At 32.3% G+C, this 26,744-nt stretch overlaps 1 protein-coding gene across 1 annotated transcript in view; it reads left to right on the top strand.

Moving 5' to 3' along the window:
* LOC129963310 (uncharacterized) overlaps nucleotides 1-26,744 on the top strand; it is a 435,874-nt gene that overhangs the window by 396,639 nt on the left and 12,491 nt on the right. Inside the window, exon 4 of the mRNA XM_056077601.1 lies at nucleotides 19,823-19,956. Within this exon, the coding sequence (XP_055933576.1) occupies nucleotides 19,823-19,956 (134 nt within the window). The remainder of the gene's footprint in view (nucleotides 1-19,822; nucleotides 19,957-26,744) is intronic.

Below are 26,744 nucleotides of genomic sequence, written 5' to 3'. Positions count from 1 at the left end.
ACGCACAGGCAAAAATTCATTTTCATATATTAGATACAATAATCATACTATGATTAAACCTTCGCGCAAGTGCAAGCAATAAGTTGGCAAAGTTTTATCATAATTGATGAAAGGTACGGCAGCGCATAAAATACGCACAGGCAAAAATTCATTTTCATATATTAGATACAATAATCATACTATGATTAAACCTTCGCGCAAGTGCAAGCAATAAGTTGGCAAAGTTTTATCATAATTGATGAAAGGTGCAGCAGCGCATAAAATACGCACAGGCAAAAATTCATTTTCATATATTAGATACAATAATCATACTATGTTTAAACCTTCGCGCAAGTGCAAGCAATAAGTTGGCAAAGTTTTATCATAATTGATGAAAGGTGCAGCAGCGCATAAAATACGCACAGGCAAAAATTCATTTTCATATATTAGATACAATAATCATACTATGTTTAAACCTTCGCGCAAGTGCAAGCAATAAGTTGGCAAAGTTTTATCATAATTGATGAAAGGTACGGCAGCGCATAAAATGCGCACAGGCAAAAATTCATTTTCATATATTAGATACAATAATCATACTATGATTAAACCTTCGCGCAAGTGCAAGCAATAAGTTGGCAAAGTTTTATCATAATTGATGAAAGGTACGGCAGAGCATAAAATACGAACAAACAAAAATTCATTTTTATATATTAGAAAAGTATATTCTATTCTTATGGTCATTTTATAAATATCCTGAGTACCGATATTAATGTGTTGAGAACTTTAATTATTGTTTATTTCACTTTCTTAAAGCCAGAAATGGTGCTATGTCTCAGATGCTAATTCCTTCTTGTGAGCAATTGTATGCAGAAATCACCCAGTGCTGCTACTACCAATGTCATTGCTTTGTGGATTTTTTGTAAACTAATACAAAAAGCATCAGTTGTAGAAAGAATACTAAACTTTGGTAAAACTTAAACCTGCTGTACATTACTATATAAATTATTTTTGAAAATTCATATACTAATTCTACTTTTGTATATCTTTCTGGGATGACCGAAATTGCTCTTAATGCGTTTTAACTCACTAAACTGGCTAAAATCCAACTACTTTTTAACCTCTGAATTATTATTCGAGATATTTTATGCTTTTTTCAAGCACCTGATCTATCAATGATTTTTCAGATGCTTCCGGTTTTGTTTTGTTTTTATAACAGTATGCGAAAGACAGCTGCATTGAATCAGTTGTCCAATTCGCGCAACCTCTTTCTCCCCTATCAAGTTTTGAGTGACAGTTGCATACATTAAACCTGTTTAAATTGACAAGTAAAAGCATCACAACGCATCAACTATTTGCACCTGCTAAGTTCACTTTGTAGCCAAGTGCCAAATTTGGCGAGTCTCCAGACTAAGACTGTATTATTTGTAGGTGGATCTGAAAAACCATCACATTCTGGCGCTTATTTGAGCAGATACTCAGAAGTATCAGTGTTCTTTTCTGAAAATAAATTCATATTTTTAATGAAAAGAAATTGGCTTCATTCATTTTTTTACTCGAATTTTAAAATCACTGTACTTTTTCTCTTGAGGCTTCGATTTTTAATTATTAATTCGATACAACCAATAAATAAAAAATTTCAATTAGTAACAAATTAATAATTATTTTTAAATAAATGTTTAATTTGTAATTAATTTTAATTTTCTTGATTAATATCTTATTTTTAAATTCATATTTATTTTTTTATTCTGATTTACATTGAACAGGTAGCAATTCAAGTGATACCTAGAATTGTGTACAATATTTTTAAACTCTAGCTATCTCAAATTACTGGGGGGAGGGGGTAATTTTTTTAATTTAAAAACTAACTTAGAAAATTCCTTTTTAAAATCATTCATTTGTTGCAGATTAATTGCATCTAAAAAAATTTTAAAAAATTGAAATCTGCTATCGCAAATTTCAATTTATCTTGTAAAAGCATTATTTTTTTAAGTCGTGTATCAATCCGACAGAAAAACATCATGTTCTCATTTGATTCATATTTCGAAATCACCAAGATTTAGAAAAGCGATGGATTTTGACCATCTCAAAATCAATCGAGCTCAAAAACAACTTTTTTTTAAATGCTAGAAAAATTGAAAATTAAAAAAAAATTATATATATAATATAAACTTTCGATACCTTTCGTCACAGTTTCGCGTCCATTCCCATTTTCTTCTGTGTGCTTCTTCAGACAATAACTTCTTACGACTCTGTCCTTCATCGGCCCGATAAGAGAATCGGATACATGCGAACATTCACTCCCAATTGTAACTTTTTTGGCATTAAGTAGCCAAATGTGACAACCTTCTTTATCATTGTTTAATAACCCTAAAAGTGAAAAATTGGTGTCTCAAAAGCGATAAATTGCCAATTTCGAGGCTTCAGAAACCCCAAACCAAAACAACATTATATTCTCACATGATAATTATACACTTGTATCCAGATAATATCAAAGTCCTATCAAATCTTCACCACTCACCGTAAATTAAAAGCATAAATACAAACATATAAAAACAAATGAATCCAACGATACCAAACCGCATTACAGGCCCGAAGAGGTTTAAAAATATTAATATTAAGTCCTGGTTAGCATGTAAATTAGCCTTCTAATTAAATAACATAATTATCCTATTGAAACTATTTATTGCTGTATATATCAGTCCATTTATTTATTTATCCTTTAAAAAACATTAAAAACTTAAGCAAAAATTATACAAATTTAAATACCAAAGACGACATAATTCGTTTTCAAGATCAGAGACGTCCTCGTGTACCAAGGGCTTAAATCCACATTTCAATCGATAAAATCAAAGCTATTCAAAACAGTGAAATATGAATTGCGCATCATTTCCTGTTTACCTAGTGAGTAAACTGCGAGCATGCGCTGTGTGTCAGCTCTTCCTCTGGTTATCCATTCATGACAAACCATCGGGTGAAGGGGCTGCCCCCCCCCGTAAAAAAAAAAAAAAAAAAAAAAAAAAAGATTTGGCCTGGAAAATCCATGTGATTATGAAATTCCATCCTTCACCCTTTGGTGGATGACGCCATAAATCACGTGAATCCGGTCTCAAGTGCCGCTTCCCTATCTTTTAGTCCTCCCCTCATTTCGTCTGGAGGGTAAAAATAAATAATCAAAAAACTTTCAAAAAAATTGCAGAATATTGCCTTTCAGTATTTTTGAAGGGCTATGCAAATAGGGTGAGTATGGTGTTCCGCAAGCGGTTATGTGTAATTATTGCGATTTTCTCCCTGGTATTATTTTTTTCCAGCTCCAGTGAACTTGTAGAGCTTGTTCAGTTTTAAGTTTGGGGAGAATCATTTTCCTTTTATTTATTTATTTTGTTTTTCATTGCTAGATTCTCTAAATTGTAGCCTCTTTACTTGAAGATAAAATGTTCTTTTCTCTGCATGGATTTTTTTTTTTTTCTTAATTTTTCGATTTGTTTTAAAGTTTTCGTCTTTTCTGAAAAAAAAAAGTTTCGAGCGTCAAATAAAGGTGTTTGTTGCTTAATGTTTTAATGAAACTTTCCTTTTTTTTTAAATTTCTGTATCTCTGGTTTTGATGCTTTAAATTTACTGTGTCCTGATTTATCTTATGTTTATTTCCATTCGAGAAAAATGCATTCATTTTATAATTCTTTTATCTTAACATGTTAAAAATACATATATATATTAACATTGTGGTTATAGTAGCCATGATAGAATTAACTTTTTAAATAATTTATAATTCTGCTTACAGTAATAACATTAAATTGCCAAAGGCCTCGTGGGGTATGAGTTCGGATGTCTGTAAAAGAAATGTGTGGGTTCTATCTTCTATGTTTTTAACCACTTTTATTTAAAAAACTTGTGCGATATACCAATGTGCGATTTGGAAGCGAATTGATTATTACTGTCGGTTTGGAAGATGGTAGTTTTCCTCTTAGAAGCCCGGAGCATAGCCAACACAATTTTGCCTACTTCGTAAATCTTTTACATTCGGATTTCTAGCAAAGCTACTAGTTTCTGGCTCCCGCAGTGGCGGAGCACTAGGATTTTCTTTAAAATAAGAAACTCTGTTCAGTGTCTATATGAGATTCCGCTAGTGTTGCGAGCTCAGTTTCTTCGACAAGCAAATCTATACTGACCTGGGAAAAGTATTATTATTGCCGCATTGAAAAGAGGAACTCGACTCTTCATGGCCGAATGGTCATAGCACTGGTCTCATAATCAAGAAATCGTGAGTTCGAATCCCGCTAGAGACAATGCGATTCACAGTGTGTGTAAATATTTAATTCCTTGAGTTTATGTTTTCCTTTATTTCATGTTCCAGCAGATTCTGGACCTTTCTTTAGTTTACTAGATAAATATTCTGGACTTTTCTTACTGCCTCCAAAAAAGTATTCTGGAACTTTCCCTGTTAGTATAAAAGCAGAAGATCTGTCAGTCACTGTGTTCTGAGTTCAGTGTTGAGTTAATAAATCGGTTTAGCTCTACTTCTTGTGTGTGTCATTGCGTTCCACACTAAAGAACCTACGTGACATTATAATAGAATTCGCTCCCAATCTCAAGTAGATGCTGAGCAGAATTTTTTAGCTTTAGAAAAATTATATGGTTTCGCAAGTTGAATAATGAACAGAATGTAACAAATTTCTTATGTAGGCTAAATCGGGCTTCCAATGCTCAAAAGAACCATATAACTAACTAATTAGCATGGTAAATGGCCCACTACAAAAATTTGTAACAAATACTGATAATGATGCACCTTTTTCTCAATTATCATATAATGTTTTTTTTAAATTTTCATGCTTTCATCATTGTCGAAATCACTAAAGCATCCATTAGAAGAGTTTATGGCTTGGTGACAAAATCTCGCTACGGTGCCACAGGACAGTAGTTTCGAAGCCGCTAAGCAACTGCATTTTGTGCGAGATTGGTACGCATTAAGTCAGATATGAACCTATGCTCTACTGCAGGTGTGGTCTGAAAGTATATAGAGATTCATAATATCCTCTGCTCAAAATTTCTTTCTTGTTTCAAAGTGGAACGATATTGCTTTGATTTTATTTAACCTCTTAATTATATGCATCCTTTTGGGGATATTTATTGCTATTTCAATTTATATAAAAATGTAATCATAAAGAGAAAATTCTGACTTACTCCGAGTCCTGGGAAGTCAGAATTTTGACTTACCCGGAGAATAATCCAGAACTGAGTGACTGAACTGCTGTGGATTTGGGCCTGTGTCTAAAGCATAATAGCCCTTCATTACGTGTAATACAGGTGCCAATTTCACATACAGAATAACACATATGCTACCATTATTACACGGGGGGGGAGGAATTGGAAAGCGCGAACCAGTCACCGTACCGAAAGTTTCCCATCCCCCTACCTCAAGTGCTTTCCGCTGAGAACATATAAGAAAGTCAAAAAATACAGGAGCTTCTTAAGTGTGTCCAAGTGATTTGAAGTTTCTAATTAATTGTTACTTTAACTTTATTACGAATTTTAATAGTAAATATTATGCAATTTGACACACCAATCGGACACTTGATTACAGACATAAATAATTAATATAAGAAATTAAATCAATCTCAGCATAAAATACAAATTTTATAATTATTAAACAGCAATAGGAACAAAATATTTCCATGATTTAATATTCATAGATCTCTTGAATTGATTTATACAAAAATAGAATAATTATAGTAACAATCTTCAATAATACAGATCATGGAAAATGTGAATAAATTTGAAATTTAAACACCTCTGGCGCACCTTTGATTACTTCATTTCAGATGTTAAACGAAAATCCTATTAAAACTGACAAATCACTTTCTATGATCTTGTTGAACAATCAAACACTTTCAAATTTTATGACTTTTGTCATTTTTCAAGCTCGCATCGTACCTGCAAAGAAACAAGAAAAGGTATCTAAGATCCTCTAACTTGAGACCAGTACTCTATCACCTGTCCGATAGCGATTTCTCCCAACAACATCTGTTGGCATAAATCAAGACATACTTGTTGAATCTTGCTGCATCTTAATTAACGAAACTCGTTTTGAGCATGGTGGTTGACACTGAAATTTAGTAGCAAATCTCTGATGAGTCCTCTCACCCACATTCTTAGGACGTCAAAAAGTAAAAACTTCAAGGGGGTTCTCCAACTTGCTACCATCATTCACTAGAATTACGCACTGTCTTCACCAGTACTCACGCCAACACACCACAGTTCTCGCCAAGGACTTGTACAGATCGCGACAGGAGAGATCCTGTCCAATAAGGAAAAGATTTATGTATCTCCTCTCGGCGGGGATTTGTCAAAGAATTGAAAGGAATCCTAAATGAAAGTATGATTAACGAGAAACCGTCGCCAGGCCGGGTCTCGATTCCGAGTGTTTCGGTTAGATGAATACATTAATTGATGAATGGTTTGAGTCTGCGGTTCGCAGCGTGTTGATCATTTCGCCAGCAATTTTTGACAGTTTGGCGAGAAATATATTTACTGGTGAGTTATTGTCTTCTTTTGGTGTAAATATTTTTGGCTGACTGACAAGGGAAGACGGCGCGTTAAACAGATTTAGTACCATGTTGGCGGTTTTTATTTTTCTTGTTGGCGGTTTTCCGTTCGTGGGATTATGGTGACTAGTGGATGCGTCGTGCATTAAAGAGGGATTAAGAAGATCTCATTTGATTCGCACGAAAGCCGCCAACTCCTCGCTCATTTCCGTTGCAAGGAGAGAGAAAAAAAGCTGCCTTCAAATCCTGGAAATGCAAAATTTTTGTTGTCGTCGCATCATATATAATTTAACATTGCCTTTTCCGTATTATAAGCGTTAAGGGAACGAAAAGGCATAAATATGTAGCTACTTGATACATAAAGAAGATGAAATCGGTTTAAAGTTCTGATGTAGCCATTCGACGTTTCCGAAATTCCCAAGACGAATATCTGATAAATCGTTCGGCTTCTTTTTCTAAGAGCATTAGACCGACGTCTGCGACAGTTTATTAAAATTTATTGGTAAATAAAAGGGCTGTGTGAGGAAGATGCCGTAAGAAAAATAAAATGTTTGGTAAACATGCCTTTTCGTTCCTAGAAACAGGTAATAAGCTGGTTTGGAAAATATGACTTTCTTCGCCAAAGAAACAAATTAAGATTAAGTTGGATGCGTACGTCTGAAATATGCTTTGAAACAGTCTTAGCTTTAGGCATGCGATATTGATAAATATTTTTTAGTGTGAGAAAAAGTCTTGAAAACTTACCAACAAGACAACTGTTGAGATAAGAACCGCTAAATTTCTAAATTGTTATCTACGGTTGAATAAATAGGCTTAAAGAATTAGTTTAGAAAATCCCTTGCATCGTAATTTAAACATTAAATTTTTTTCCTTGGAAGACTTTAGAATTTGAATATATTATGCATAAATAATGTATGCGCGCTATATATTCAAATATCTTTTGAAGTGTTTGAAAATGTTTTTCCATGAAATCTTATTTAATTCTATCATAAATTATAGTTTTTTTTTGGTAAATTTGACTTGAAATTTTCATTTTAAGATATATATTTTGTTTTTGTGCTTTATGATTTTGAATTCTTATGCTCCAGGTTAAACATTGTTACAGAAATATGAAAGTTTGAATAAATCATTTTGTACTAAAATGGATGAATTTTCTTTTATTTAAATCTTATATAGTTCTTCTGTAAAAAATTTTTAAAAAAAAAATGGCTTTTTTTTATTACGTTGGTCTTTAGATGCAGTTGTAAAACCTCAAAATTTGTATGATTTAAGATATGTATGATAAGATAATGTATGATAAGTTTTAGTTAATACCATTAAAAATTAAGTCTCAAAATTAGCGCAAGATTTAAATTTGCCACCATTTTTGCAGTAGAGTGTTGGCATCTGTATTAAAAAATCCATTTGACAGCTGAAATTTTAGGGTTACTAAAAAGGGAGCATTACACAATAGAACAAGATGTTAGCCGGCGTCCTGGCATAGGGGCAGCTCGTCTTCCCCGTGATCTGGGCATAATGGGTTCGAGTCCCGGTTCGGGCATGGTTGTTCCTCATCTATTCTATCTGTGAGATGTGTCTTCCCTGTAAAAAGAGGTTCCGCAAGCGAATGTGATGCGTGGGTAGCTAAGACGTACTTTTGACCCTAGTTGGCGCTACTAAAGCAAGAGACGCTCCCTTGGCTTAAAATCGCTGGCTTTGTCAACGAACTTGTCCATGGCAAGTGCCATGATAAACAACAACAACAAGATGTTATCGCAAGATTTGAATTAAATAAAAAGCACAGTTTTTTTTTCTTTAAATTGTTATATTTTTATTGAATCTTAAAACACACATAATAGGGTATGTATTATGTATGGAATATCACATAGGGCAAATGGTCTCCACGGCTTTGCTGGCACATACGCTGTGTTTTCACGACATTTTCTTTGACCATTTTGCATAAATGTGTCTGAACTTCATGGATGCAGCGCTGAATTTCCTCCTTCAATGCATGCGTGTTTGTGGTCTTGTTGGTATAGACCTCTGACTTCAAATAACCCCATAGAATGAAATCCATTGTTGTTAAATCACACGATCTAGGGGGGCAATACACAAATTTTCAAACTTTCAATTATTTTTGAAATATTGTTCAACAATGAAAATACGTTTCTCTGTCGTGCAACGCTCCCATTTTACAAACCCTAAACTATCAACAATCAAATGTTTTTTAACAGTGTTACCAACACTTTACTGCACGAATGATGGCAAATTCAAATCTTGCATTAATTTTGGAACACCCTTTATAATTTCTACTTCCGCTTGTGAATATGCATATTAATCATTATATAATTTCAGCAGAGATCTGTTATATGCTCAGAGCTACTACATTAATATCGTATTCTACTACATTAATATCGTTAGTGAGGCGTGAAAATTTTAGATAATAAGGAACTTCTTGAGGCGCCGATCTCGACATATCTTTATGGCGAGTGCTCGCCTCATACATAACTAGAAAACGGCGGTTAAACTATCACTTCTTCAATAAAATTTGGTATATTTTTGTTCTGTTATACAGATTATAATTTCAACCGCCAGTGATTCTTAGTTTTTTTTTTTTTTTAATTATTTATTTACTTATATCCAGTACTACCCATTAATTATAAATTTTAATTTAAAGGGAAAATATCAAAAATAATTATTCTGATATGATTAAAATTACTTTCAGTTGTCGATTTTTTTATTCACGAAAAAAGTAGAAAATAGGAAATTGAAATTAATTCAGGAGAGCAGACGATTATGTTCAAGGCTCATTTTATGACCATCCCAGAAAAGCCATTTTAGAACTTTCTAGTATCCTATTTTACCTACTGTCGTGAAAATAGGACATTACATTTCTTCTATCAGCGACATAATACGCCAGAATTTTTCTCCTTTTCTTTTTTTGAGAAAAACTAATTCATCTGCTTTCCATGTAGGCTTGCTGTTACTTTTTTTCCTTTGTTTCCCGAGTTCCGGTCATATTTCTAGAATTAGAAAGGAAGGGAAGGGAAGGAAAGGTCTCGAAGAAAAAGAGGGAAAAAAATCGTTTTCTACCTCCTCACTGTCTTCAATATCGTCTGAAACTGCATAATGACTGTTATTTAATTCATGACACATATCATCTTACCTCTGTTTTTCGGTAAGTTTATTCAACGAAAGCCAACTCGATGAGGTCGACAGAAATCGTCTGTTAGTTGAGGGTGTCGGGCCCTCTTTCAGGTGTCGGAGCGGTGGGCCATTGCCGGAAATGGACTCCTGACACGGGATGCCCACGCGTCACGTGATCTTATCCAGCGGGGAGGAGGACATTACGTGACATTTGGTGTTAATTCGGTCGTAGCGGGGAGTCTATTAACGATTTCGTGAACGAAAGCAGTGCACCCTATAAAATAGAACACTAAGGTTTTAAAGAAAGCTTAGAACATTTTCCAGCTCCCTCCCCTTTACTGAAACGGAAAGATTAACATAAAGTTCTTACATAATAAGTATCATTCGCTGAAATTTGAACATGAAAGTACAAATTTTGTTCTGCCTATCTAGGAAGAAAATTGCTACCTTTGGACTTTCTAGTTGTCAAATGGGATTCAGATAGTTCTTCATGAAGATATTGAAGTGACGGCTTGTTCTGAGCTCTGAAAGATGGAAACTAGCACCAAAGCAATTTTTTAATCATATTTACTCTTTAGTATGCGATATACAGATTTTCAAAAAAAAAAATCGTTGCTGAAAAGTTCGATTTTAAGATTTTGACTTTTGATTCAAGATTTATTAATTAAAAAGAAATTCGAATGTTAATAAATTTCTTTAAAAAGAAATGTTCTGAAAGAAATAAATGCCCGAATTAGAAAGAAAATCGGGAAGATAGTTTTGAAAGACAGACAGATACAACAAAACCAGAACAAATCAATCGAGTGAAATTTGTCATAATTTGATTTATTATTAATAATAGTAGATTATTATTAATACAAACTACCTAATCATTATTATTATCACCACCATTGATAACTGTTCTTTATAAACCAGTTATAATTAATCGAATGAGCATAATACAGACACCAAGAACACCAAATGAAATTTTCTATCAAAATTTGGGAGGAACTCCGTCAAACGGAAATCCACCATTCCTTTTATTTGTATTTGAAAACAATAACTCAAAAATACGCTGATCGAGTCGGGTGAAATCTGACGCATATCACTAAAACTGTAAATCTTAATCAAATTTCGGATTATATTGTTAAAGGAAATACTGTCTGTCTGTTATTCCATGTATTGCAAAATATAATTAGCTAGTTAAAAGAAATTCAGAATATAGTCTTAAATCTATATGTAAAATGTCTCCAAACAGAAAAAGCATCAAGTTATCTAATCGTTTTTTTACGAATTGTTTGTATTCTACATATACTTTGGTATAATAAAAATTATTTTAAATTACACTTGATATTTGTGTTCGATCTGCGTAATTAATACTTGTAAACATTTGTTCTGTCCTATAATTGCAAGGCCAGGCAGATCGAGTTTCGCTCAACTTTTGTAAAATCGTTTTTTTTTTTTGTTTTTTTTTAGAAAATATTTAGATACGAATCACATACTGATTTGATTACATTTGAATATTTTTCAATCTTACTTACGTATAAACAGGCCATTTAAATAAAAAAAAATCCTGAATGTACTTAGTTTAACATGTTACAAGTTGATTGACTAACACAATATATGCATTTTTGCTATTGGATGTGAGCCGAACGTATTCATATTCGGATAATGCCATACGTATAATGGCATCTCACAAAATTTTGAGGTACTAGTAGGTTATCATCCTATGACATCAATACAAGTACCATAAAAATTAGCGAGATGGCACTTTATGACAGTGTCAGCATGAGAGCAGATAGAAAGGCACTAATAGTTATAAAAAAAATTGGGTGTGTATGTAAAATCGCGTTTTTACAGGAAAGACACCTATATAGATAAACTTAAAAAGCAAAAATATTAAATATATATCCATAAATAAAAAGGTAAGGCAAAATCGACTCGAACCGAACACCCACCACACACGCGTCATTCATGTTATTCTGACCACTATGCTGCACTGCACACACTTTGGAAGGAGGTCAAATATACTTATTCTAATATTTATTTATAAAAAAAAAATTGTGTGTGTAAAAAATCACATTTTTTCAAGAAAAAACACTTGTATAGATAAACTTAAAGCGCAAAACCTTATCTAAGCATGAAATTTTATCCAAATTTCATAAAAATCGGTCACGCTAAACAAATTCTTATAAAAGATACCTGTAATTCCCTTAAATAAAATGATATGTGTAAAGATCATCACCAGAGGGGGGGGAGATATTCCGTGCTCTTTTTCACCCGTTTGCTTTTGTATTGTGCAGTAGATTGACGTACCTCGTCGCTTCTTGCTTATACATAAATTATGCCTACCGGAGTGGAATAAAAGCGAAGTTGTGAAATTACAAAAGTGTCTTTTCTCTTCGGCCACGAAACTGCTTAAAAATGTGTGCATTTTATATACAAGAATTGCTTGTTTCAAGTTATAAAATTTTTACTGAAGCTCGGATGTTTACTTCGGTTTGTTTAAATTCTACTTGGGTTGGTGACGCCATCTCTTGGACTGTATAGTTATAAAGAATGTTGTGTGTGTGTGTGTGTGTGTGTGTGTGTGTGTGTGTGTGTGTGTGTGTGTGTGTGTGTGTGTGTGTGTGTGTGTGTGTGTGTGTGTGTGTGTGTGTGTGTGTGTGTGTGTGTGTGTAAAATCGGGTTTTATGTTTCAGGAAGACACCTACATATATAGATAAACTTAAAAAGTAAAACCTTATCTATATATAAAATTTGATCCAAATCGTTTGAGCGTTTCCGAGATACACGAAATAAATTTTTATATAAACAAGAATTGCTCGTTTAAAGTTATAAGATAATCTGATTTCGAGTGAGAAATTCGAAAAAGCACAGAAAAAAAAAATTCACAATTTAACCAACTTAGATTTCAGTTTTTGTAGAAAGCATTCCTTAATAGAATCTCCATCTGTATCTGAATATTGTAAAAGAAACATTCAACCTTGCCGATTAAAATAGCAGTTCCGATATCTTTTATACTTCTTGTTACACTTGTCTGCGTGGGGAAAATGAAGCCTTCCAGCCATACCCTTCCCTCCTACAATCTACATTTCCATCGGTATTTCCAATAATAAATTACCACGCTTTCGCGACCCCGTACAGGTGAAAGCTCCGACCCAAAAAAAAGGGCCCCTCGCCGTGTTGGCAAGCGCTGACGGACGAAAAGCAAGACTCGAGTTTTTCGGCGGTCCACCGACCATGCGTGCCCACCAAATCCCCACCTGCGCTGGTGGAGTGTGACCGCGCTATTTTCGGCCCTCCGCTTGAGGAATCAATTTCAGTGGCCGCTGATAGAACCCATATCTCATCCCTTTAGTAATACGCGGGCTTCAAGTTGAGTCGTGTTTGGGTTCCACTGTAATTTGTCGGCGCAGGTATAAAGCACTTTTAAAAAAATGGTCTGGTTATTCGGTCTTGACAAGGCCGGATTATTAAACAAGCAAAATAGGTAACTGCCTACGGGTTTCTCAGCTTTGGGGAACGCCGAAGCCTCGAGATATTTTGCAGAAGTGTCGGAATAATTTAATTTTGAGCTTTTTCTTTAATACCAGTCGCATCAGACGAATAACTGGTCAGATGTTGGATAAATCGTTTAGATATAACTTCATGTCTTCAGTTAGCCAAATTGTCTGACCGTATAGCTGTGTTCATTGCCTTTCATAAGTTCTGTGAACTTGAACCTTTCTAATGCAAGCAGTCTCATAGACATCATAGTTCTGTTAAAAACATATACATCTGTGTCATCTATCTTCTAAATTTCGTGATATTGTAACATTACTTTTTTATTCATGTTGTAAATTGCACAAATATTAAACAGAATCCTTCTTTTTTTAGCTTTCAATAATAGTAGAAATCATGTCATTGCATATGTGATGAAACAATGAAATGAGTTTGATTTTCAAAATAACTATTATTGGAAATTTAGCAAAAACGTTTTTTTTTATTATTATTATTATTATTTCAAAATAATTAAATGGACATCATTGGAAAGATAATTTTTTAAATTTCGAAATGGTGGAAAATTTATTTTTGAGCAGTAATAAATTTTAGTTAAAAAGTGAATACTTGATATAACAATAAAGTCCGCAGGTGATTTTTTTTTAATTTTAAAAAAAAACATTCACTTACAATCACAGAATATGCGAGGTATAAACATATTTAATTAGAGTTTATTTACAACTTTTAATCTGTCTTCGAATAAACCTAAATGAAGTTGAGTTATGAACTATATTTAGCTTTTTCTTAATTTAGTTTTACAGAGAAAAAAAACTAAACATTTAAATCGGCCATGTTTTATAATAGAAAATCTGTTAATATTGGATGATTAGAATGGAAATATCCTTATTCTGATTTCTGTGGGAAGAAAACTAACGAGCGTATGTGCTTCACATCTTTGGTGTTTTCATTTTAAAACCAGTAGGAATGGTCCCTGAAAAGCTTTCTCGTATATTCTGTAATGAAATTACCCCTCCCCCCCGTATAAAAATATTGTCTTTTGAAGAGTGACGAATAATAGTTACGTAGCATTGATCTTTAACGTGAATTTATCATTTTTTCAGAATCTATCGTATGATCTTTGACGTTTTTTTTTTGGTGATTAATCACTGGCATGCGATTAATAGTAACTGAAAATCGAATTTATGCTTTAGTCGCGTTATTTCAAGCCGGTTGAAATCAAAATTCGATACAGAACTGCAAATGTAATCTCATAGTTGCATGCCAAATTTTATATTTAAGTCATTACTTAAGTCATTTTTTTAATTATTGCGTTTGCTTGCTATTAAAAGAAACAGCAGTCATTTTCGATAGCATGTCAACAGCTTTGCAGATTTCGTTTGAAAATGGATAGATATCTACACTTTCTCGGCTTCAAAGTTTTTTCTCCGAGCTTTCTTCATTTTGTATTTATCGCGTTAACATGTATGCAGATAGCAGACAGATTTCCTTCGAATGATTGCTCTCAAATCTTATAGATTTCGTGTAGAATCCATATATCAAATTTCATGTTAAATCCATATATCAAATTCCATTAAATTTCATTCAAATTTTTTTATTTCTTTTACATGTTCTTTCCTCTGTCTGAATGTACATTTTGGTGACACGGCAAATCATCACCAGAGCATTTCTAATCACGTTTTACAACTGCATTAATTACCTACGTGAAGCACTGAATCCAATGCAACTGTAAAAACTTTCATAACTGTTGCCATTCAACAATAAGTAAAAAGAGCGATTTTTTTTTTTGTGCCACGTATGCAAGCGTTTTATATATACATATAATAGATGGATTAATTATTAATAATAGATAATAATTATTAGACAAGCTGCATTATAATAGTGGCATCACAAGTTCTTAGAACTACAATATCCGAGATGACCAAAAATAATTAGAATAAAAATAATATATATAAAAAGGAATATCCAAAGTATGTTCACAATTCTGCTGGGTTGTTCCGTACCGAATTGTTCTGAACAAAATGTCAAATTCATTCTTCATCCTTTAATTCTTCTTCCGTGGAGGTCTTAAAAACAAGACCGCTTGTTTACTTTGATGAAATGAAGTTGCACCTTGGCAACAAAATAAATGGCCTACCTTTGTCATCACGCATGCCACTGTTCCTCTCTTTTGCAATTAAGATTCCAAAGGGGAAGTGCAGATTCCTTCCAATTTTTCACCTGTCCCTTCCTTCGCGAGGACAAAAATAAGACATCGAATCATCCATTTTGAACACTAATGCCAGTTTCCGAATCCTTAGTCCAATACATCTTGACACATGTTCTGTCTGTTTGACGATTTCGTTTCACAGGGCTTTCGTGCTTTTTGTTCTAAGGTTTCTTTTGGGGTTGAGGATTTTTTTTCTTTCTAGATTTACTGTTTATGATCTGCAGTTGGCTCACATTTTTAGAAAAAAACACTATTATCCTCCATTTTGACTTTCGGGTGTGCGTTCTTGCAAGATGCGATCAAAAATGATTGCGTATAATCTTGACTGATATCTACAACAAAAAAACGATAAAAAAGCCTAGAGTATTCGAAATTACCTGTAGCAATTATGGTTTATCCCCTTTTTACTTTCTCAAATATGAAGTATAGAGAAGGTACAATAATCATCAAAAAATTCGAACTCGAGATTTTGACCATTCTCCACATTTTAGACCACCCTGAGTTCGAAATACACATTTAGGAAAATGTCTGTTTGTGACAAAGATTACTCAAAAATGCTTTGAGATAGAGAAATGAAATTTAGTCTACGATCTTTACCCTAAATTTGTGTATTTCTATCAAATTTTGAATAAAAATACGTTCAGAGGAAGCATGTTCTGTCCAGCTATTCGAATATAAAATAACACGATGACTGCAAAGCGAAGAGAGCTAGATAGATAAAATTCTGTGCACAGATTTAACATCGTTAGTATAGACTTTTACCAGCTGTTGAGCGGAATCCAACAAGGGGTTGACCTTTGACGGTCTGCACTTTCAGAAACATGTAAACGCGATAGCTCAAAATCGCAATGATTTGAATATATCAAATTTGGTACGAAATTTTGTGTCTTGTGTCAAATTCTTAGTTCAATCAGTTTGGTAGAATGTATCTGAAATCCAAATTCGATATTTGGATACTTTTGACTACAGGCCAGAGATGAATCGCCAAAAAATCTCGCCAAGGATCACAAGATAGATTCAGTAAATATGCTAAATTTACGCCAAAAGTTAATATTTCGTAAATTTTGAACACCAATGTTATGCAAGGCATTCGCTGGGAAAACATCTTTATTAGAGAGTATACGAGAAAGTTTTAGGGAGCTAATTTAATTTCACAAAAAAAATTGAAATTCAATGAAAACAATTTTTAACCATCTGAAAATTAATAATAATGACTGTTTCTTAACTTTACTGCCGTAACAGGTCTGTGATTTACACCTTCTATCTAATTAGGTGACACTCATTTCTACTATTTAACTATAGTAGGAAAGAATGTAACTAATTAAATGCAAATCATGGGTATAAATCAAATGGCGTCAGCTAGCCAACATGTTTGAAAACCCTTTTGCTAGTGAGTAAAAAATTTAAAAAATACTTTATTCCAATTATTTTCCACTTTAATCTAATTTATAATTTATTATTGCAAATATTGTGCAATCTAGAAATCATTTATATCAATCACTTCTAGGTGAAGTGAGGAATCAAAATTTAATTTAATTAGTCGAAGGATTAAGTTGTGGAAATATTCAAAGAGTATATTGGCATTGAAAATGCTTAAGTGTACGAAATTTCATATTTCTAACACATTAGGAAGTAACATAAAAAGTGGTTACAAAATTCTGTTTCTTTTTCATGCAGGAAATTATTGTTAGATAATTAATGGTGTTTCTGCATATAAATAATTATGTCGAAATGTCGAACATTTTTTGAGATTTTTTTTACTGCAGCTAAATTTTTTGAGACATTTTCTTTAAAATTATCTATATACGTATATATTTTGCAAAAATATTTTGAATATCAACATCAAGCTACTTTTGAAGAACATACTATAAATTGAATAAATTTATATTTAAATTAAATAAATACAAATTAATATATTTTTCACTGTCTTGAAAGATCTTTCTAGAGAATATTAACTATTCAAAAATTAGTAAATATTTTCTAGTAGAAAAACATTTTTAGATAGCCTTTACTCCATCATTTTATACACAAGCATACAATGTCTATCTATTAGTTGTTTTTAACAAGTTTGAATTTTTCTAATAGGATGAATGCTCATTATTCTTTAAAAAATATTCCTTTCAATCATATTAGAAATAATTATTGCAATTGTGAAGAAAAATCATCAAAATGGATAGAATAAAATTTATATCAGTGAAATTCGTTGAAACTCTTTAAAGATAAAAATTGCGATTAATGAAGAATTTAAAATGTTCTTCATGGATTATTTTATATTTTTAAAATCGTTTGGTCCTTCTGATACTTAAGTAATATTTAAATGCTCTAATTTTATATTTTTAAAAATCGTTTGGTTCTTCATATGACTAATTAATATTCAAATACCTTAATTTTATATTTTTAAACTCGTTTGGTGATTCAAATAAATTATTCTGTAATTAATATTCTCATACAGGTAAGATGATATGTGTCATGAATTAAATAACAGTCGTTATGCAGATTGCTCTAATTAATATTCTGATTTTTAGTAGCAATCAAATGATTCAAGGATACTTACCATACAAAATATATTATCCAATTTTTTAATCTTTTTACAATTTCGAAAAAGACATAGAATTCCTATAACTCAAAAAATAGAGCTCTATCGAATGCAATCTCTCTGATTTTAAATAACTCATATCTAAACAATATTTTCTAACTCCAATGGCACGAGATATTTCCCAGTGCGCTGTTGGCGAATTCATAAAGTCGAATGCGCTGTCCTTTATTTAAAACTTGGGAACTTTATGCGCCTTTTTGAAGTTATTCTGTCAGAAACATATAAACGGGGCTTTAGTGCGTCTCTCCGATTCAAATCCCTCCGTCCTTAAATTTTAGTGCCTCCTCACTCCATAAAGAATTTTGATTACGCCGTGCTTGTTTGAGCACGTCCAACGCGAGGTCCTTTAATGTGCCATGAATGATGGCTGCTTCCGACGCAATTCTGATCATTCCGCCTCGGCCGTATTGTTTTCCTAAATTCCCTCGTAATTTCATATTTTTAGAATTTCGACGTCTTAAGAGTGTCAGAGCAATATTTCAGTAGATAAATATGAATTCGTCTTTGAAAAGAGTAAACAACTGGGGAGCGATGGATCCGAAGGCCCCGTATGTTTTGACTTTCTCTTAAAAGAAATATATAAAGAGAGGATGTGGTCATCTTTAAAATCATAGAGAGTGTTCCCTCCCCCAATATTTTCATATACTAATACTAGCAGAACCCGAAAGGTGTTATACATGATGCAATGAATGTCGACAAAATCAAACCAATGGAAGTGGTCTCTTCGAAACTTTCTTGCATATATTCTAATAAAATTGATTTTCCAGAGAATACATTCTATGGCATTGGTGTACAATAATTAAGATGCATTAACCTTTGGTTTGAATTTAGCAAATTTATGATGGGATTTTCGGAGAGGTTTTTAAGCGTTTAATCTGTATTTTGCGGTGAAAAGAATCTGAAAATTAAAATTGTACTTTAAATGCATTTTTTCCTACCTACTGAAATTAAAATTTGACTTAGTATATGCTATTATAGTAACAAAATCACATATCAAATTTGATATTTTTATTTATTTATCTTATATACATGTTTCTTCAACCTCTTGTTAGTTTGGACTCACAATTTATTATGTATCTACACTGTAGATATTAAATCTATGTTTCGAATTATATCCATGTAGCTGTCTTCGTTTTGTATTAACCATGGTAATTTATATTCGAATAGCAGGACTAAAAGACTCCTTTTGAGCATAATTTGCTCAAAATTTGACCGAAATTTATAAATTTGGTGTAAAGACTTTGTGTCAAATTTCATCCGTCTATCCGTTATTTTTGTTTCAGACAGATAGACAGGCATTTTACCCAAAATATGTTTTTTGAGCTGATGGAGGTCTAAAATGTGGAAAATTTTCGACTTATAGTGTTATAGAAGGAAGTTTAGGTGCTTAATGCTTGCCTATATGACAATTTACATCAATTTTGATCATTCCACTCTGGAAATGTCTGCATTCATTTCTAATCGAATCTTTAATTTGATCATTAGCGTTCAAAAAAAAGGCTTTAAAACATATCTCAATGAAATTTACGACTATGAAAAATCGATGGTAGCAAAAATGTTTCATGATGTCAATAGGATGTTTCATAGTATCGTGTATTTTTCCCATGTGACGTTTTTCAGACACATTGGGTTATTATTACGCACCAAGACAAGAGTTTAAACTTTATTCTGTGCTCAAAATTTTTCTTCCCTTTGGTTGTTTATAAAAAAGTTATAGCCGTTTGTAATCGGTTCAGTTATTTTAAATAACCGAGGTCATTACGTTATAGCTATTCTGTATCAAGCAGCAAACCGTCATTCCAAACTTGGCCAATCGCTTTTTACTATATTGTTTAATGTTCTTTTTTAGTCTTGTTTGTTTTGCGTCGACTAATGTGTTTGTTTCCGTTTCAGTTCTGCCCAAGGACGGTCCTACCATCTCGGGGGTGAAACCCCAATACCAGGTGGGGGACGACGTAAATGTCACCTGCTCCGCTGGACCCTCCAAGCCAGCTGCTCAGCTCCGGTGGTACATCAACGGAAACGAGGTAAAGGGAAAGATCTCGTATCTTGCTTTCCTATAACAACTATACAATTGTCGAGTTCATTTGCAATGCATTCTTTGGAGCCAAAGATGTCACATTTTGACATTTCAAAAAGAACGTTCCTGCGTTCGATTGCAATGAATAAACAGATGTACGAAATCGTTTTATCCGTGCTATTGATGTATTTCTTTGAGTATGAACATGTTATAATATAATGTTAGAAATATTTGGAAGAAATATTAGCAGAAAATAAATGGTTTGTCGTAAGATAGCCCATTCTAGATCAATGTGCAATTTTAATCTTTCAAAAGTAATTTTTCTTTTCTCTTAAGATATTTAATTAAGTAAGTAACGCGGAATTTTAATTATATAAGAGATTATGACATGCTTTTAAGTAAAAATCATTATGTGAGTGAATTTAAAATAGCTCCTATTTTTAGTTGAATAATATAAACTTTGACGAGATATTTAAAACAAATATTTCTAAAAATATCATACGGAACCACGTTTTGAAATAATTTAACTTTATTATTTCAAAACATTATTATTAATAAGATGAAATTAATTAAAATGAATGAAGGAAGAGAATGGGTTTGTCCTACATGAAATCGAGTAATATGCCTACTTCTCCATAAACTAGGACTTCCCGCTGTGGACCTCGAGAACAACATACGTCGCTTAGCTGTATTTTGGTACTGACATATAACATTTCTGCCTGTATCTTTATTATTAATCAGCAAAATAATTATTAAAAAATGTAATGTTTTATTAATAAAATCATTCGACAAGTTTTTATTTTCTCACTTACCAAGTGTAGAACGAGAAAATATGGTAATCGTCGGGAAATTCGAACTCGGGATTTTGATGAAGCTCCACTCTTTAAGCTTCCTTGAAGCTGAAAAACGTATTTTTTGGAAACGTGTGTTTGTTTGTCGATCTGTGAATAAGATAATTCAAACCGACTGGAGTGGTTTCCTCGAAACTTTCTCACATAATCTCCAATATAGGTCTCATCCCCCCTTTCTTCGCATAAAATTGTGGACCTTGAGTAAGACTGATAATAAGTTGCACAGCATTGGTGAACAATAGTTACGAAGTATGGATCTTTGACGTGAATATGTGCATAAATCTTTCTGAAGTCAAAAAAATGCCTTTTTAGAAACGTGTATTGCCGACTATGCGACCGACTTTGTATGTGTAGATCTTTGGCTTGAGTCTAGCATGTTTACTGAATTTTTATAGAGAATATTGTTACGGAACTTCCATCTGTACTACAAAGTCCGTAAAGTCACCGAATTCATTTGTAGTGGGTGTGCGATGTGAAAACAATCAGCAGACCTCAGTAGAAAACATCGATAATGTTTATTACACATGAAGAGACGAATACACAGAGACGACAAATATACACAGCCGAGACGAACACACAGGACAGCACACAGTAGCCCACAGGTAGTAGTCAACCATAGCACACAAAGCGGCCAGACAGAATTCAGCAGGAGAGGAGATCTTCGGAGCTTCGCTCTACAGCCTTTCCAAACGGCTGAAATTCTCCACTGTCTCCTCGCCTTAGCTTTATCCAACTGCCCACTCACTACTACACGACTGGCTATTCCTCACAGGATTCGATGCTGCTTCCACAATAGACACCAGAACTCGGCACACAGCTCAGTTCGGTAATCGCTGGAGCTCCACAGAACGTTGGCACGTCACCGGACTATTCCGCCTTTGCTTCGTTATCCTCTCGACGACTCGTTACTTATCTTCGACTCCAACTCCAACTCCGCTTCCCTGCAGCTTGAGACTGCCGTCCTTTCCTAGTTCTCGGGAGGCGGGCCGAGAACCTTCTGAATGATCAGGCGTATCTCTGTTCCTATTGGATGGATCGTTAAAATTCTCGAAGTTTCTCTATTAAATAAATTATCTATTTTGTCGCCAAATGGTCGCCAAGCTCTGGAATTACTGGCTCGGCACCCGAGCAGTATTCAATAAAGATGATTGTAAATCGGTCTTTCCAGTGATAGAACTTACCGTGCTGGGAAGCAGCATTATAGGTTTGCAACAATATGTATATTTGCCGGCCAGTTGACATTAAAAGTGGACATGAAACTACATTTGTGATCACAGGATAAGATACCAAATTTCATTGATTCAAGTCGTCGTTGCGTTTATGAACTATCGCGTTTACATGCATGCGAAAGTATAGACCAATAAATGTTTAGCCGATTTGGCTCAAAATTTGGTGTCTATATTTTAAAACATATATCCGTTTATCAAATTTTCTCTACCTAACTCTTTGCAGTTTTTAGTTATGGAGTTCGATCATGCTCGAGCAATAAAACAGACAAATTTCCTGTGAAAGAAGAAATTTTAGTCAAGTTCAAAATTTGATAGAAATCTACAAATTTGGTCGTAATTCCATATATCAAATTTCAACGCTCTGGATCAAAACATGTTACAATTGTCATGTTTACAGGCAGATGGACAGACAGACATGCCAAAAATGCGATCTCGGTGAGGTCTGCAACGTAGATATTTATCAAAATCTCAAGTTCGAATGTCTTGACGATTACAATACTTCCTTCATACTTCGTATACGAAAAAGTAAAAACATAATAAGTTACTGGCATGAAATAAGTTTTGACATTTTGCAAATTTCTATCAAATGTAAATTTATCCTTCAAGCTATCTAAATTTGCAAATTTCTATCAAATTTTGGATGACATTCTTCTTTGGAAAACCGATCTGTTCATCCGATCATGTTCCACGTGAACGCATTTGTTGAAAAAGGCAAACAGCTTAACGGATGAAATAATGCATACAGATTTATTATTAGATTCAAAAATCCATTTCAAGCTTTGAAACTAATTCGGTTACATCGGTTGATTCGTATATATGTATGTGTCTGTATATGAACATTTGGAAACATAACTGTGGTTACTGATTAAGGAATCGACTCTGACAATGCATTTTATGATAAAACTGTTTTGGCAAAATAACTCAAAAAAGAAAAAAATTCCTATCTGCAATTCTTTCAACGTTGATTTCTACGTTACAAGTATTCTCTTATGCAAAAAAATTGTAATTAGTCTAGTTAATGTGCCAAATTATTTATCTTGGGTATAGTTTTCAATGGTGAGTTCGAAACCCGAAGGAAGGTAGTTGATTTCTGATTGCATAATTGCGTCTGTATGTATATAATAGGAGTCGGGAAAAAATTATTTTTATTCACGGATACTGCATTTTCAAAACTCTTGATGTTCTTTGTCTCGTGTGACAAATTACTCATTGCATTTCATGAACAACAATCAATATATAAAGGACAATAATAGATAATATATAAAATCACTATATATAGAACAACAATATACCAATATATAAGATCAACAATCAATGTATAAACACGAACATAAATATGCATCATGAACAAGAATGTGACTGAAGAACATATTAAATTATTAGAGAAGTTATAAAGTTACCTAGTTCAAAGTCATTAATTTGGCAGATGATAATTCTAATAAGTCAAGAATAAATACAGAATACTTTTGTCATCAAAATAAGATAACTGACAAATAAAGTTTAAGTGCAAAAGTTATGAAAGTAGATAGTATTCTTCAGAAGAATGTCATCAATTGTTTTGATAAGCGTATAGTTTTAAAAATCATTAAAAAGATTTTATTTTCATGTAATATTCGCATTATGAAACTCATTTTAATCACATAGGCGAATATTTACTTTTGGAAATTTCCTGCAAATCAATCAGCAGCATTTTCACAAATATTTATTTACTGTATTCCGAATATATTCAAAACCTTACGTTAGAAAAGAATATAAATTACTTTGTAATCTCTTCTCTAGTTTTTCTTTTCGCGTATATCTTTTATTCTTTTCTCAAACTGCGTTCTCTTCCTTCTCTTTTTGCAATACATCAAATTTCTACTCTGCATCAGAAACTCTTGCATTAAATTCCAAAATAAGTTATTTTAAGAAAAGGAGTTGCTTTTTATTATTATTATTTCTTTGCTTTGATCTTTTTTTTTTCTCTTATTCCATTTTCACTTTTATCCCTGTGCTTTTTTGCTCCATGTTATTGAAAAATTATTTTATATCTCCAATGTCTCTTAAAATTAGAATAGAAAACTAAAAAAGCAGTTCTACATATTTATGTCCTTCTAAGATATATATTATATTTATTAAAATATATATTAAATTATTATTATTATTATCCATTTGTGTATAAAATATATGTTATTATTATTTCTTTGTTTTATCTTTTTTTTTCTCATTCCATTTTCATTTTTATACCTATGTTGTTGTTTTTTTGTTGCTGTTGGTGGTGGTGGTGTTGTTTTTGCATTTTATGTTATTGAAAAATTCGTTTATATCTACAGTATCTCTTAAAATTATAACAGAAAACTAAAAAAGCAATCCTACGTATTGATGGCCTTGTAAAATATATATGCTGTCATATAATGAAAGAGAAATCCTTTCAAATCGCACTGGCAATTAAATCTGCATCCGAAGTCATTTCTAATTAGGATGGCAAGAAGACTCAACAATTGTTATTCTTCTTAATAATTATTTTATGTGATGTTGCATATTCATATATCCATGCTAAATGCATTGGGTCAATTTAATTTTGAAATCCATAGAGCATATTTTCCAAAGCATAGAAATATAGTTTAGATCGTTTACATTTAATTTGTTTTAAAGTAACACGAAGGCTATTTTGGAGAGGATAAAGTGTGTGTGTGTGTGTGTGTGTGTGTGTGTGTGTGTGTGTGTGTGTGTGTGTGTGTGTGTGTGTGTGTGTGTGTGTGTGTGTGTGTGTGTGTGTGTGTGTGTGTGTGTGTGTGTGTGTGTGCGTGCGTGTGTGCGTGTGAGAGAGAGAGAGTATGAATATGAACTCAAAAATGTATCGAATTTATCCGATATTTTCTCTCTTTATTCTTTGTAAAAAGTATAAAAATAAGTTTTTTTATGACCAAATACATATATATATATATATACTTCATACTCTATAAAATAATTTTTATATGAAAAAAACACTATATTGGACATTTTTAAGGAAAGAAAAATATTATATTTAATAAAAAAATTAAATACTATCTTTGAAATCTTCGAAATGCTATTTTCGATTTCACACATTTTTCCCTAATTGAATTTTTTCCAAGTCACTAGAGATAAATTTTTAACAGACAGGTTGTTTTTTTAAGTAAAAATAAATAATGTCACGAATTTGATCGCTAATTATTTTTAATGATTTTTTTATCTTGTGTTGGAGCTTCTTTGTTTAATTAAAACTCAAGAGATAATATTTTTAATTACCCAGTGCATAAATAACATATGGAAATTAATTTGATATTTTTTATTAAGTAAAAAAAATATACGAAAAAAATTTGAAAAGAAATCTAATAAAAAAGATGTTCAATTTATTATTTTTTTTCATTAACAGTTCAAAAATAGAATTTCGATGGCTCGACTCAATGTTAACTAAAGTAATATCAAATTATCAAAAATGCTAAATCCTAGGAAAAGATTTTTTTTATTATTATTGTACTCATTTAAATGATGAAATGATTCAAAAAATATTTTTATTGATAACAGTCGTAGAAAGTGTAATTTATTACAGGATACAGCAAAGCAACCAAATTATATCATTGAATAAATACTTTTAAATTATGTCCAAATTATAAAAAGAAAAAAATAATAGTGTCTTCTGTAGAAACGATGATTTCGGATAGTTGTAGAGAAATTTATTTGCTATTAATCAGAACTTTCCACATAGGCAGACACTACCTATAGGCAGAATCATTTACATACTACATAGGCAGAGTCATTTTTAACGCCGCAAATTCATTAATATCTCCATTTCTGTAAAAATATAAGATAAAGTTGATGTGAGAATACTGTCAATTGTTTTCTAAAAACTTCGTATTCCTAATAAGGAGTTTTTTTAATTAATAATAAATATCATAATGCATAAATGACGGCGTTTAAAATTTCTTTTTCTGTTTTTGATAATTTTAAATTCAAAATTATCATGATCAATTGTGCATCTTTTAGAATAGATTGAGAAATAAGAGAAAGTCGATTAAGAATCCATTGATTTTATTTTATACTTGGCAGCATATTTAATTACCAATTTCTCATTCTTGCAACAATCGTTTGGTATCGTAGGTATTTTTTATTCAAAAAAATAATTACTGATTCAGTTGATTAAATAATAAAAAATGGATATTGTATATTAAAATTATAGTACAAAAGTTAAATATGTAAAAAAAATTGAAATTGGATTTAAATTATTTTACGAGTTTTTTATTTTAAAAAAAAAACTATTTCGTATACAAAAAAATTTGGAAATTCATTTGCTTTGAATGAGTGGCTTCGATTTTGAATAGATAGTGAAGTAATTTTTAGCATTATCTCCTAATTTGTAGTCATATTGAGTTGAGTTGAAACTTCAATATATTTATATAAAATTTTCTTTAGATGGTATATATGCTGTTCGTTTCAGTATTCTGAGACCACCACTGTTCGTCGATTCTATCTCATTAAAGGAAGAGACGTGGAAGAACGAGCGCATTTTCTGGAATTCTTCGTCATTCTCCGACCTTGATTTTCTCCTATTAGATACTCGTTTGTTCAATTTTTTTCACATGCATATGAATATCGTGTAGTTTCTGACGGTATTATTTTAATTCAGTCTGCGAATAATCCGAGTTTATTTTATTGTTAAATGTAAACATCCCCTCCTTCCAATCTTTCCTCTCACCCCTATTTTGACGAATTAA

Source organism: Argiope bruennichi, chromosome 3, assembly GCF_947563725.1.
Source record: "Argiope bruennichi chromosome 3, qqArgBrue1.1, whole genome shotgun sequence".
In the NCBI taxonomy this organism is placed as follows: domain Eukaryota; kingdom Metazoa; phylum Arthropoda; class Arachnida; order Araneae; family Araneidae; genus Argiope; species Argiope bruennichi.
Note: the sequence above shows the minus strand (reverse complement) of the source record. Positions and strands in the feature narration are given on the sequence as shown.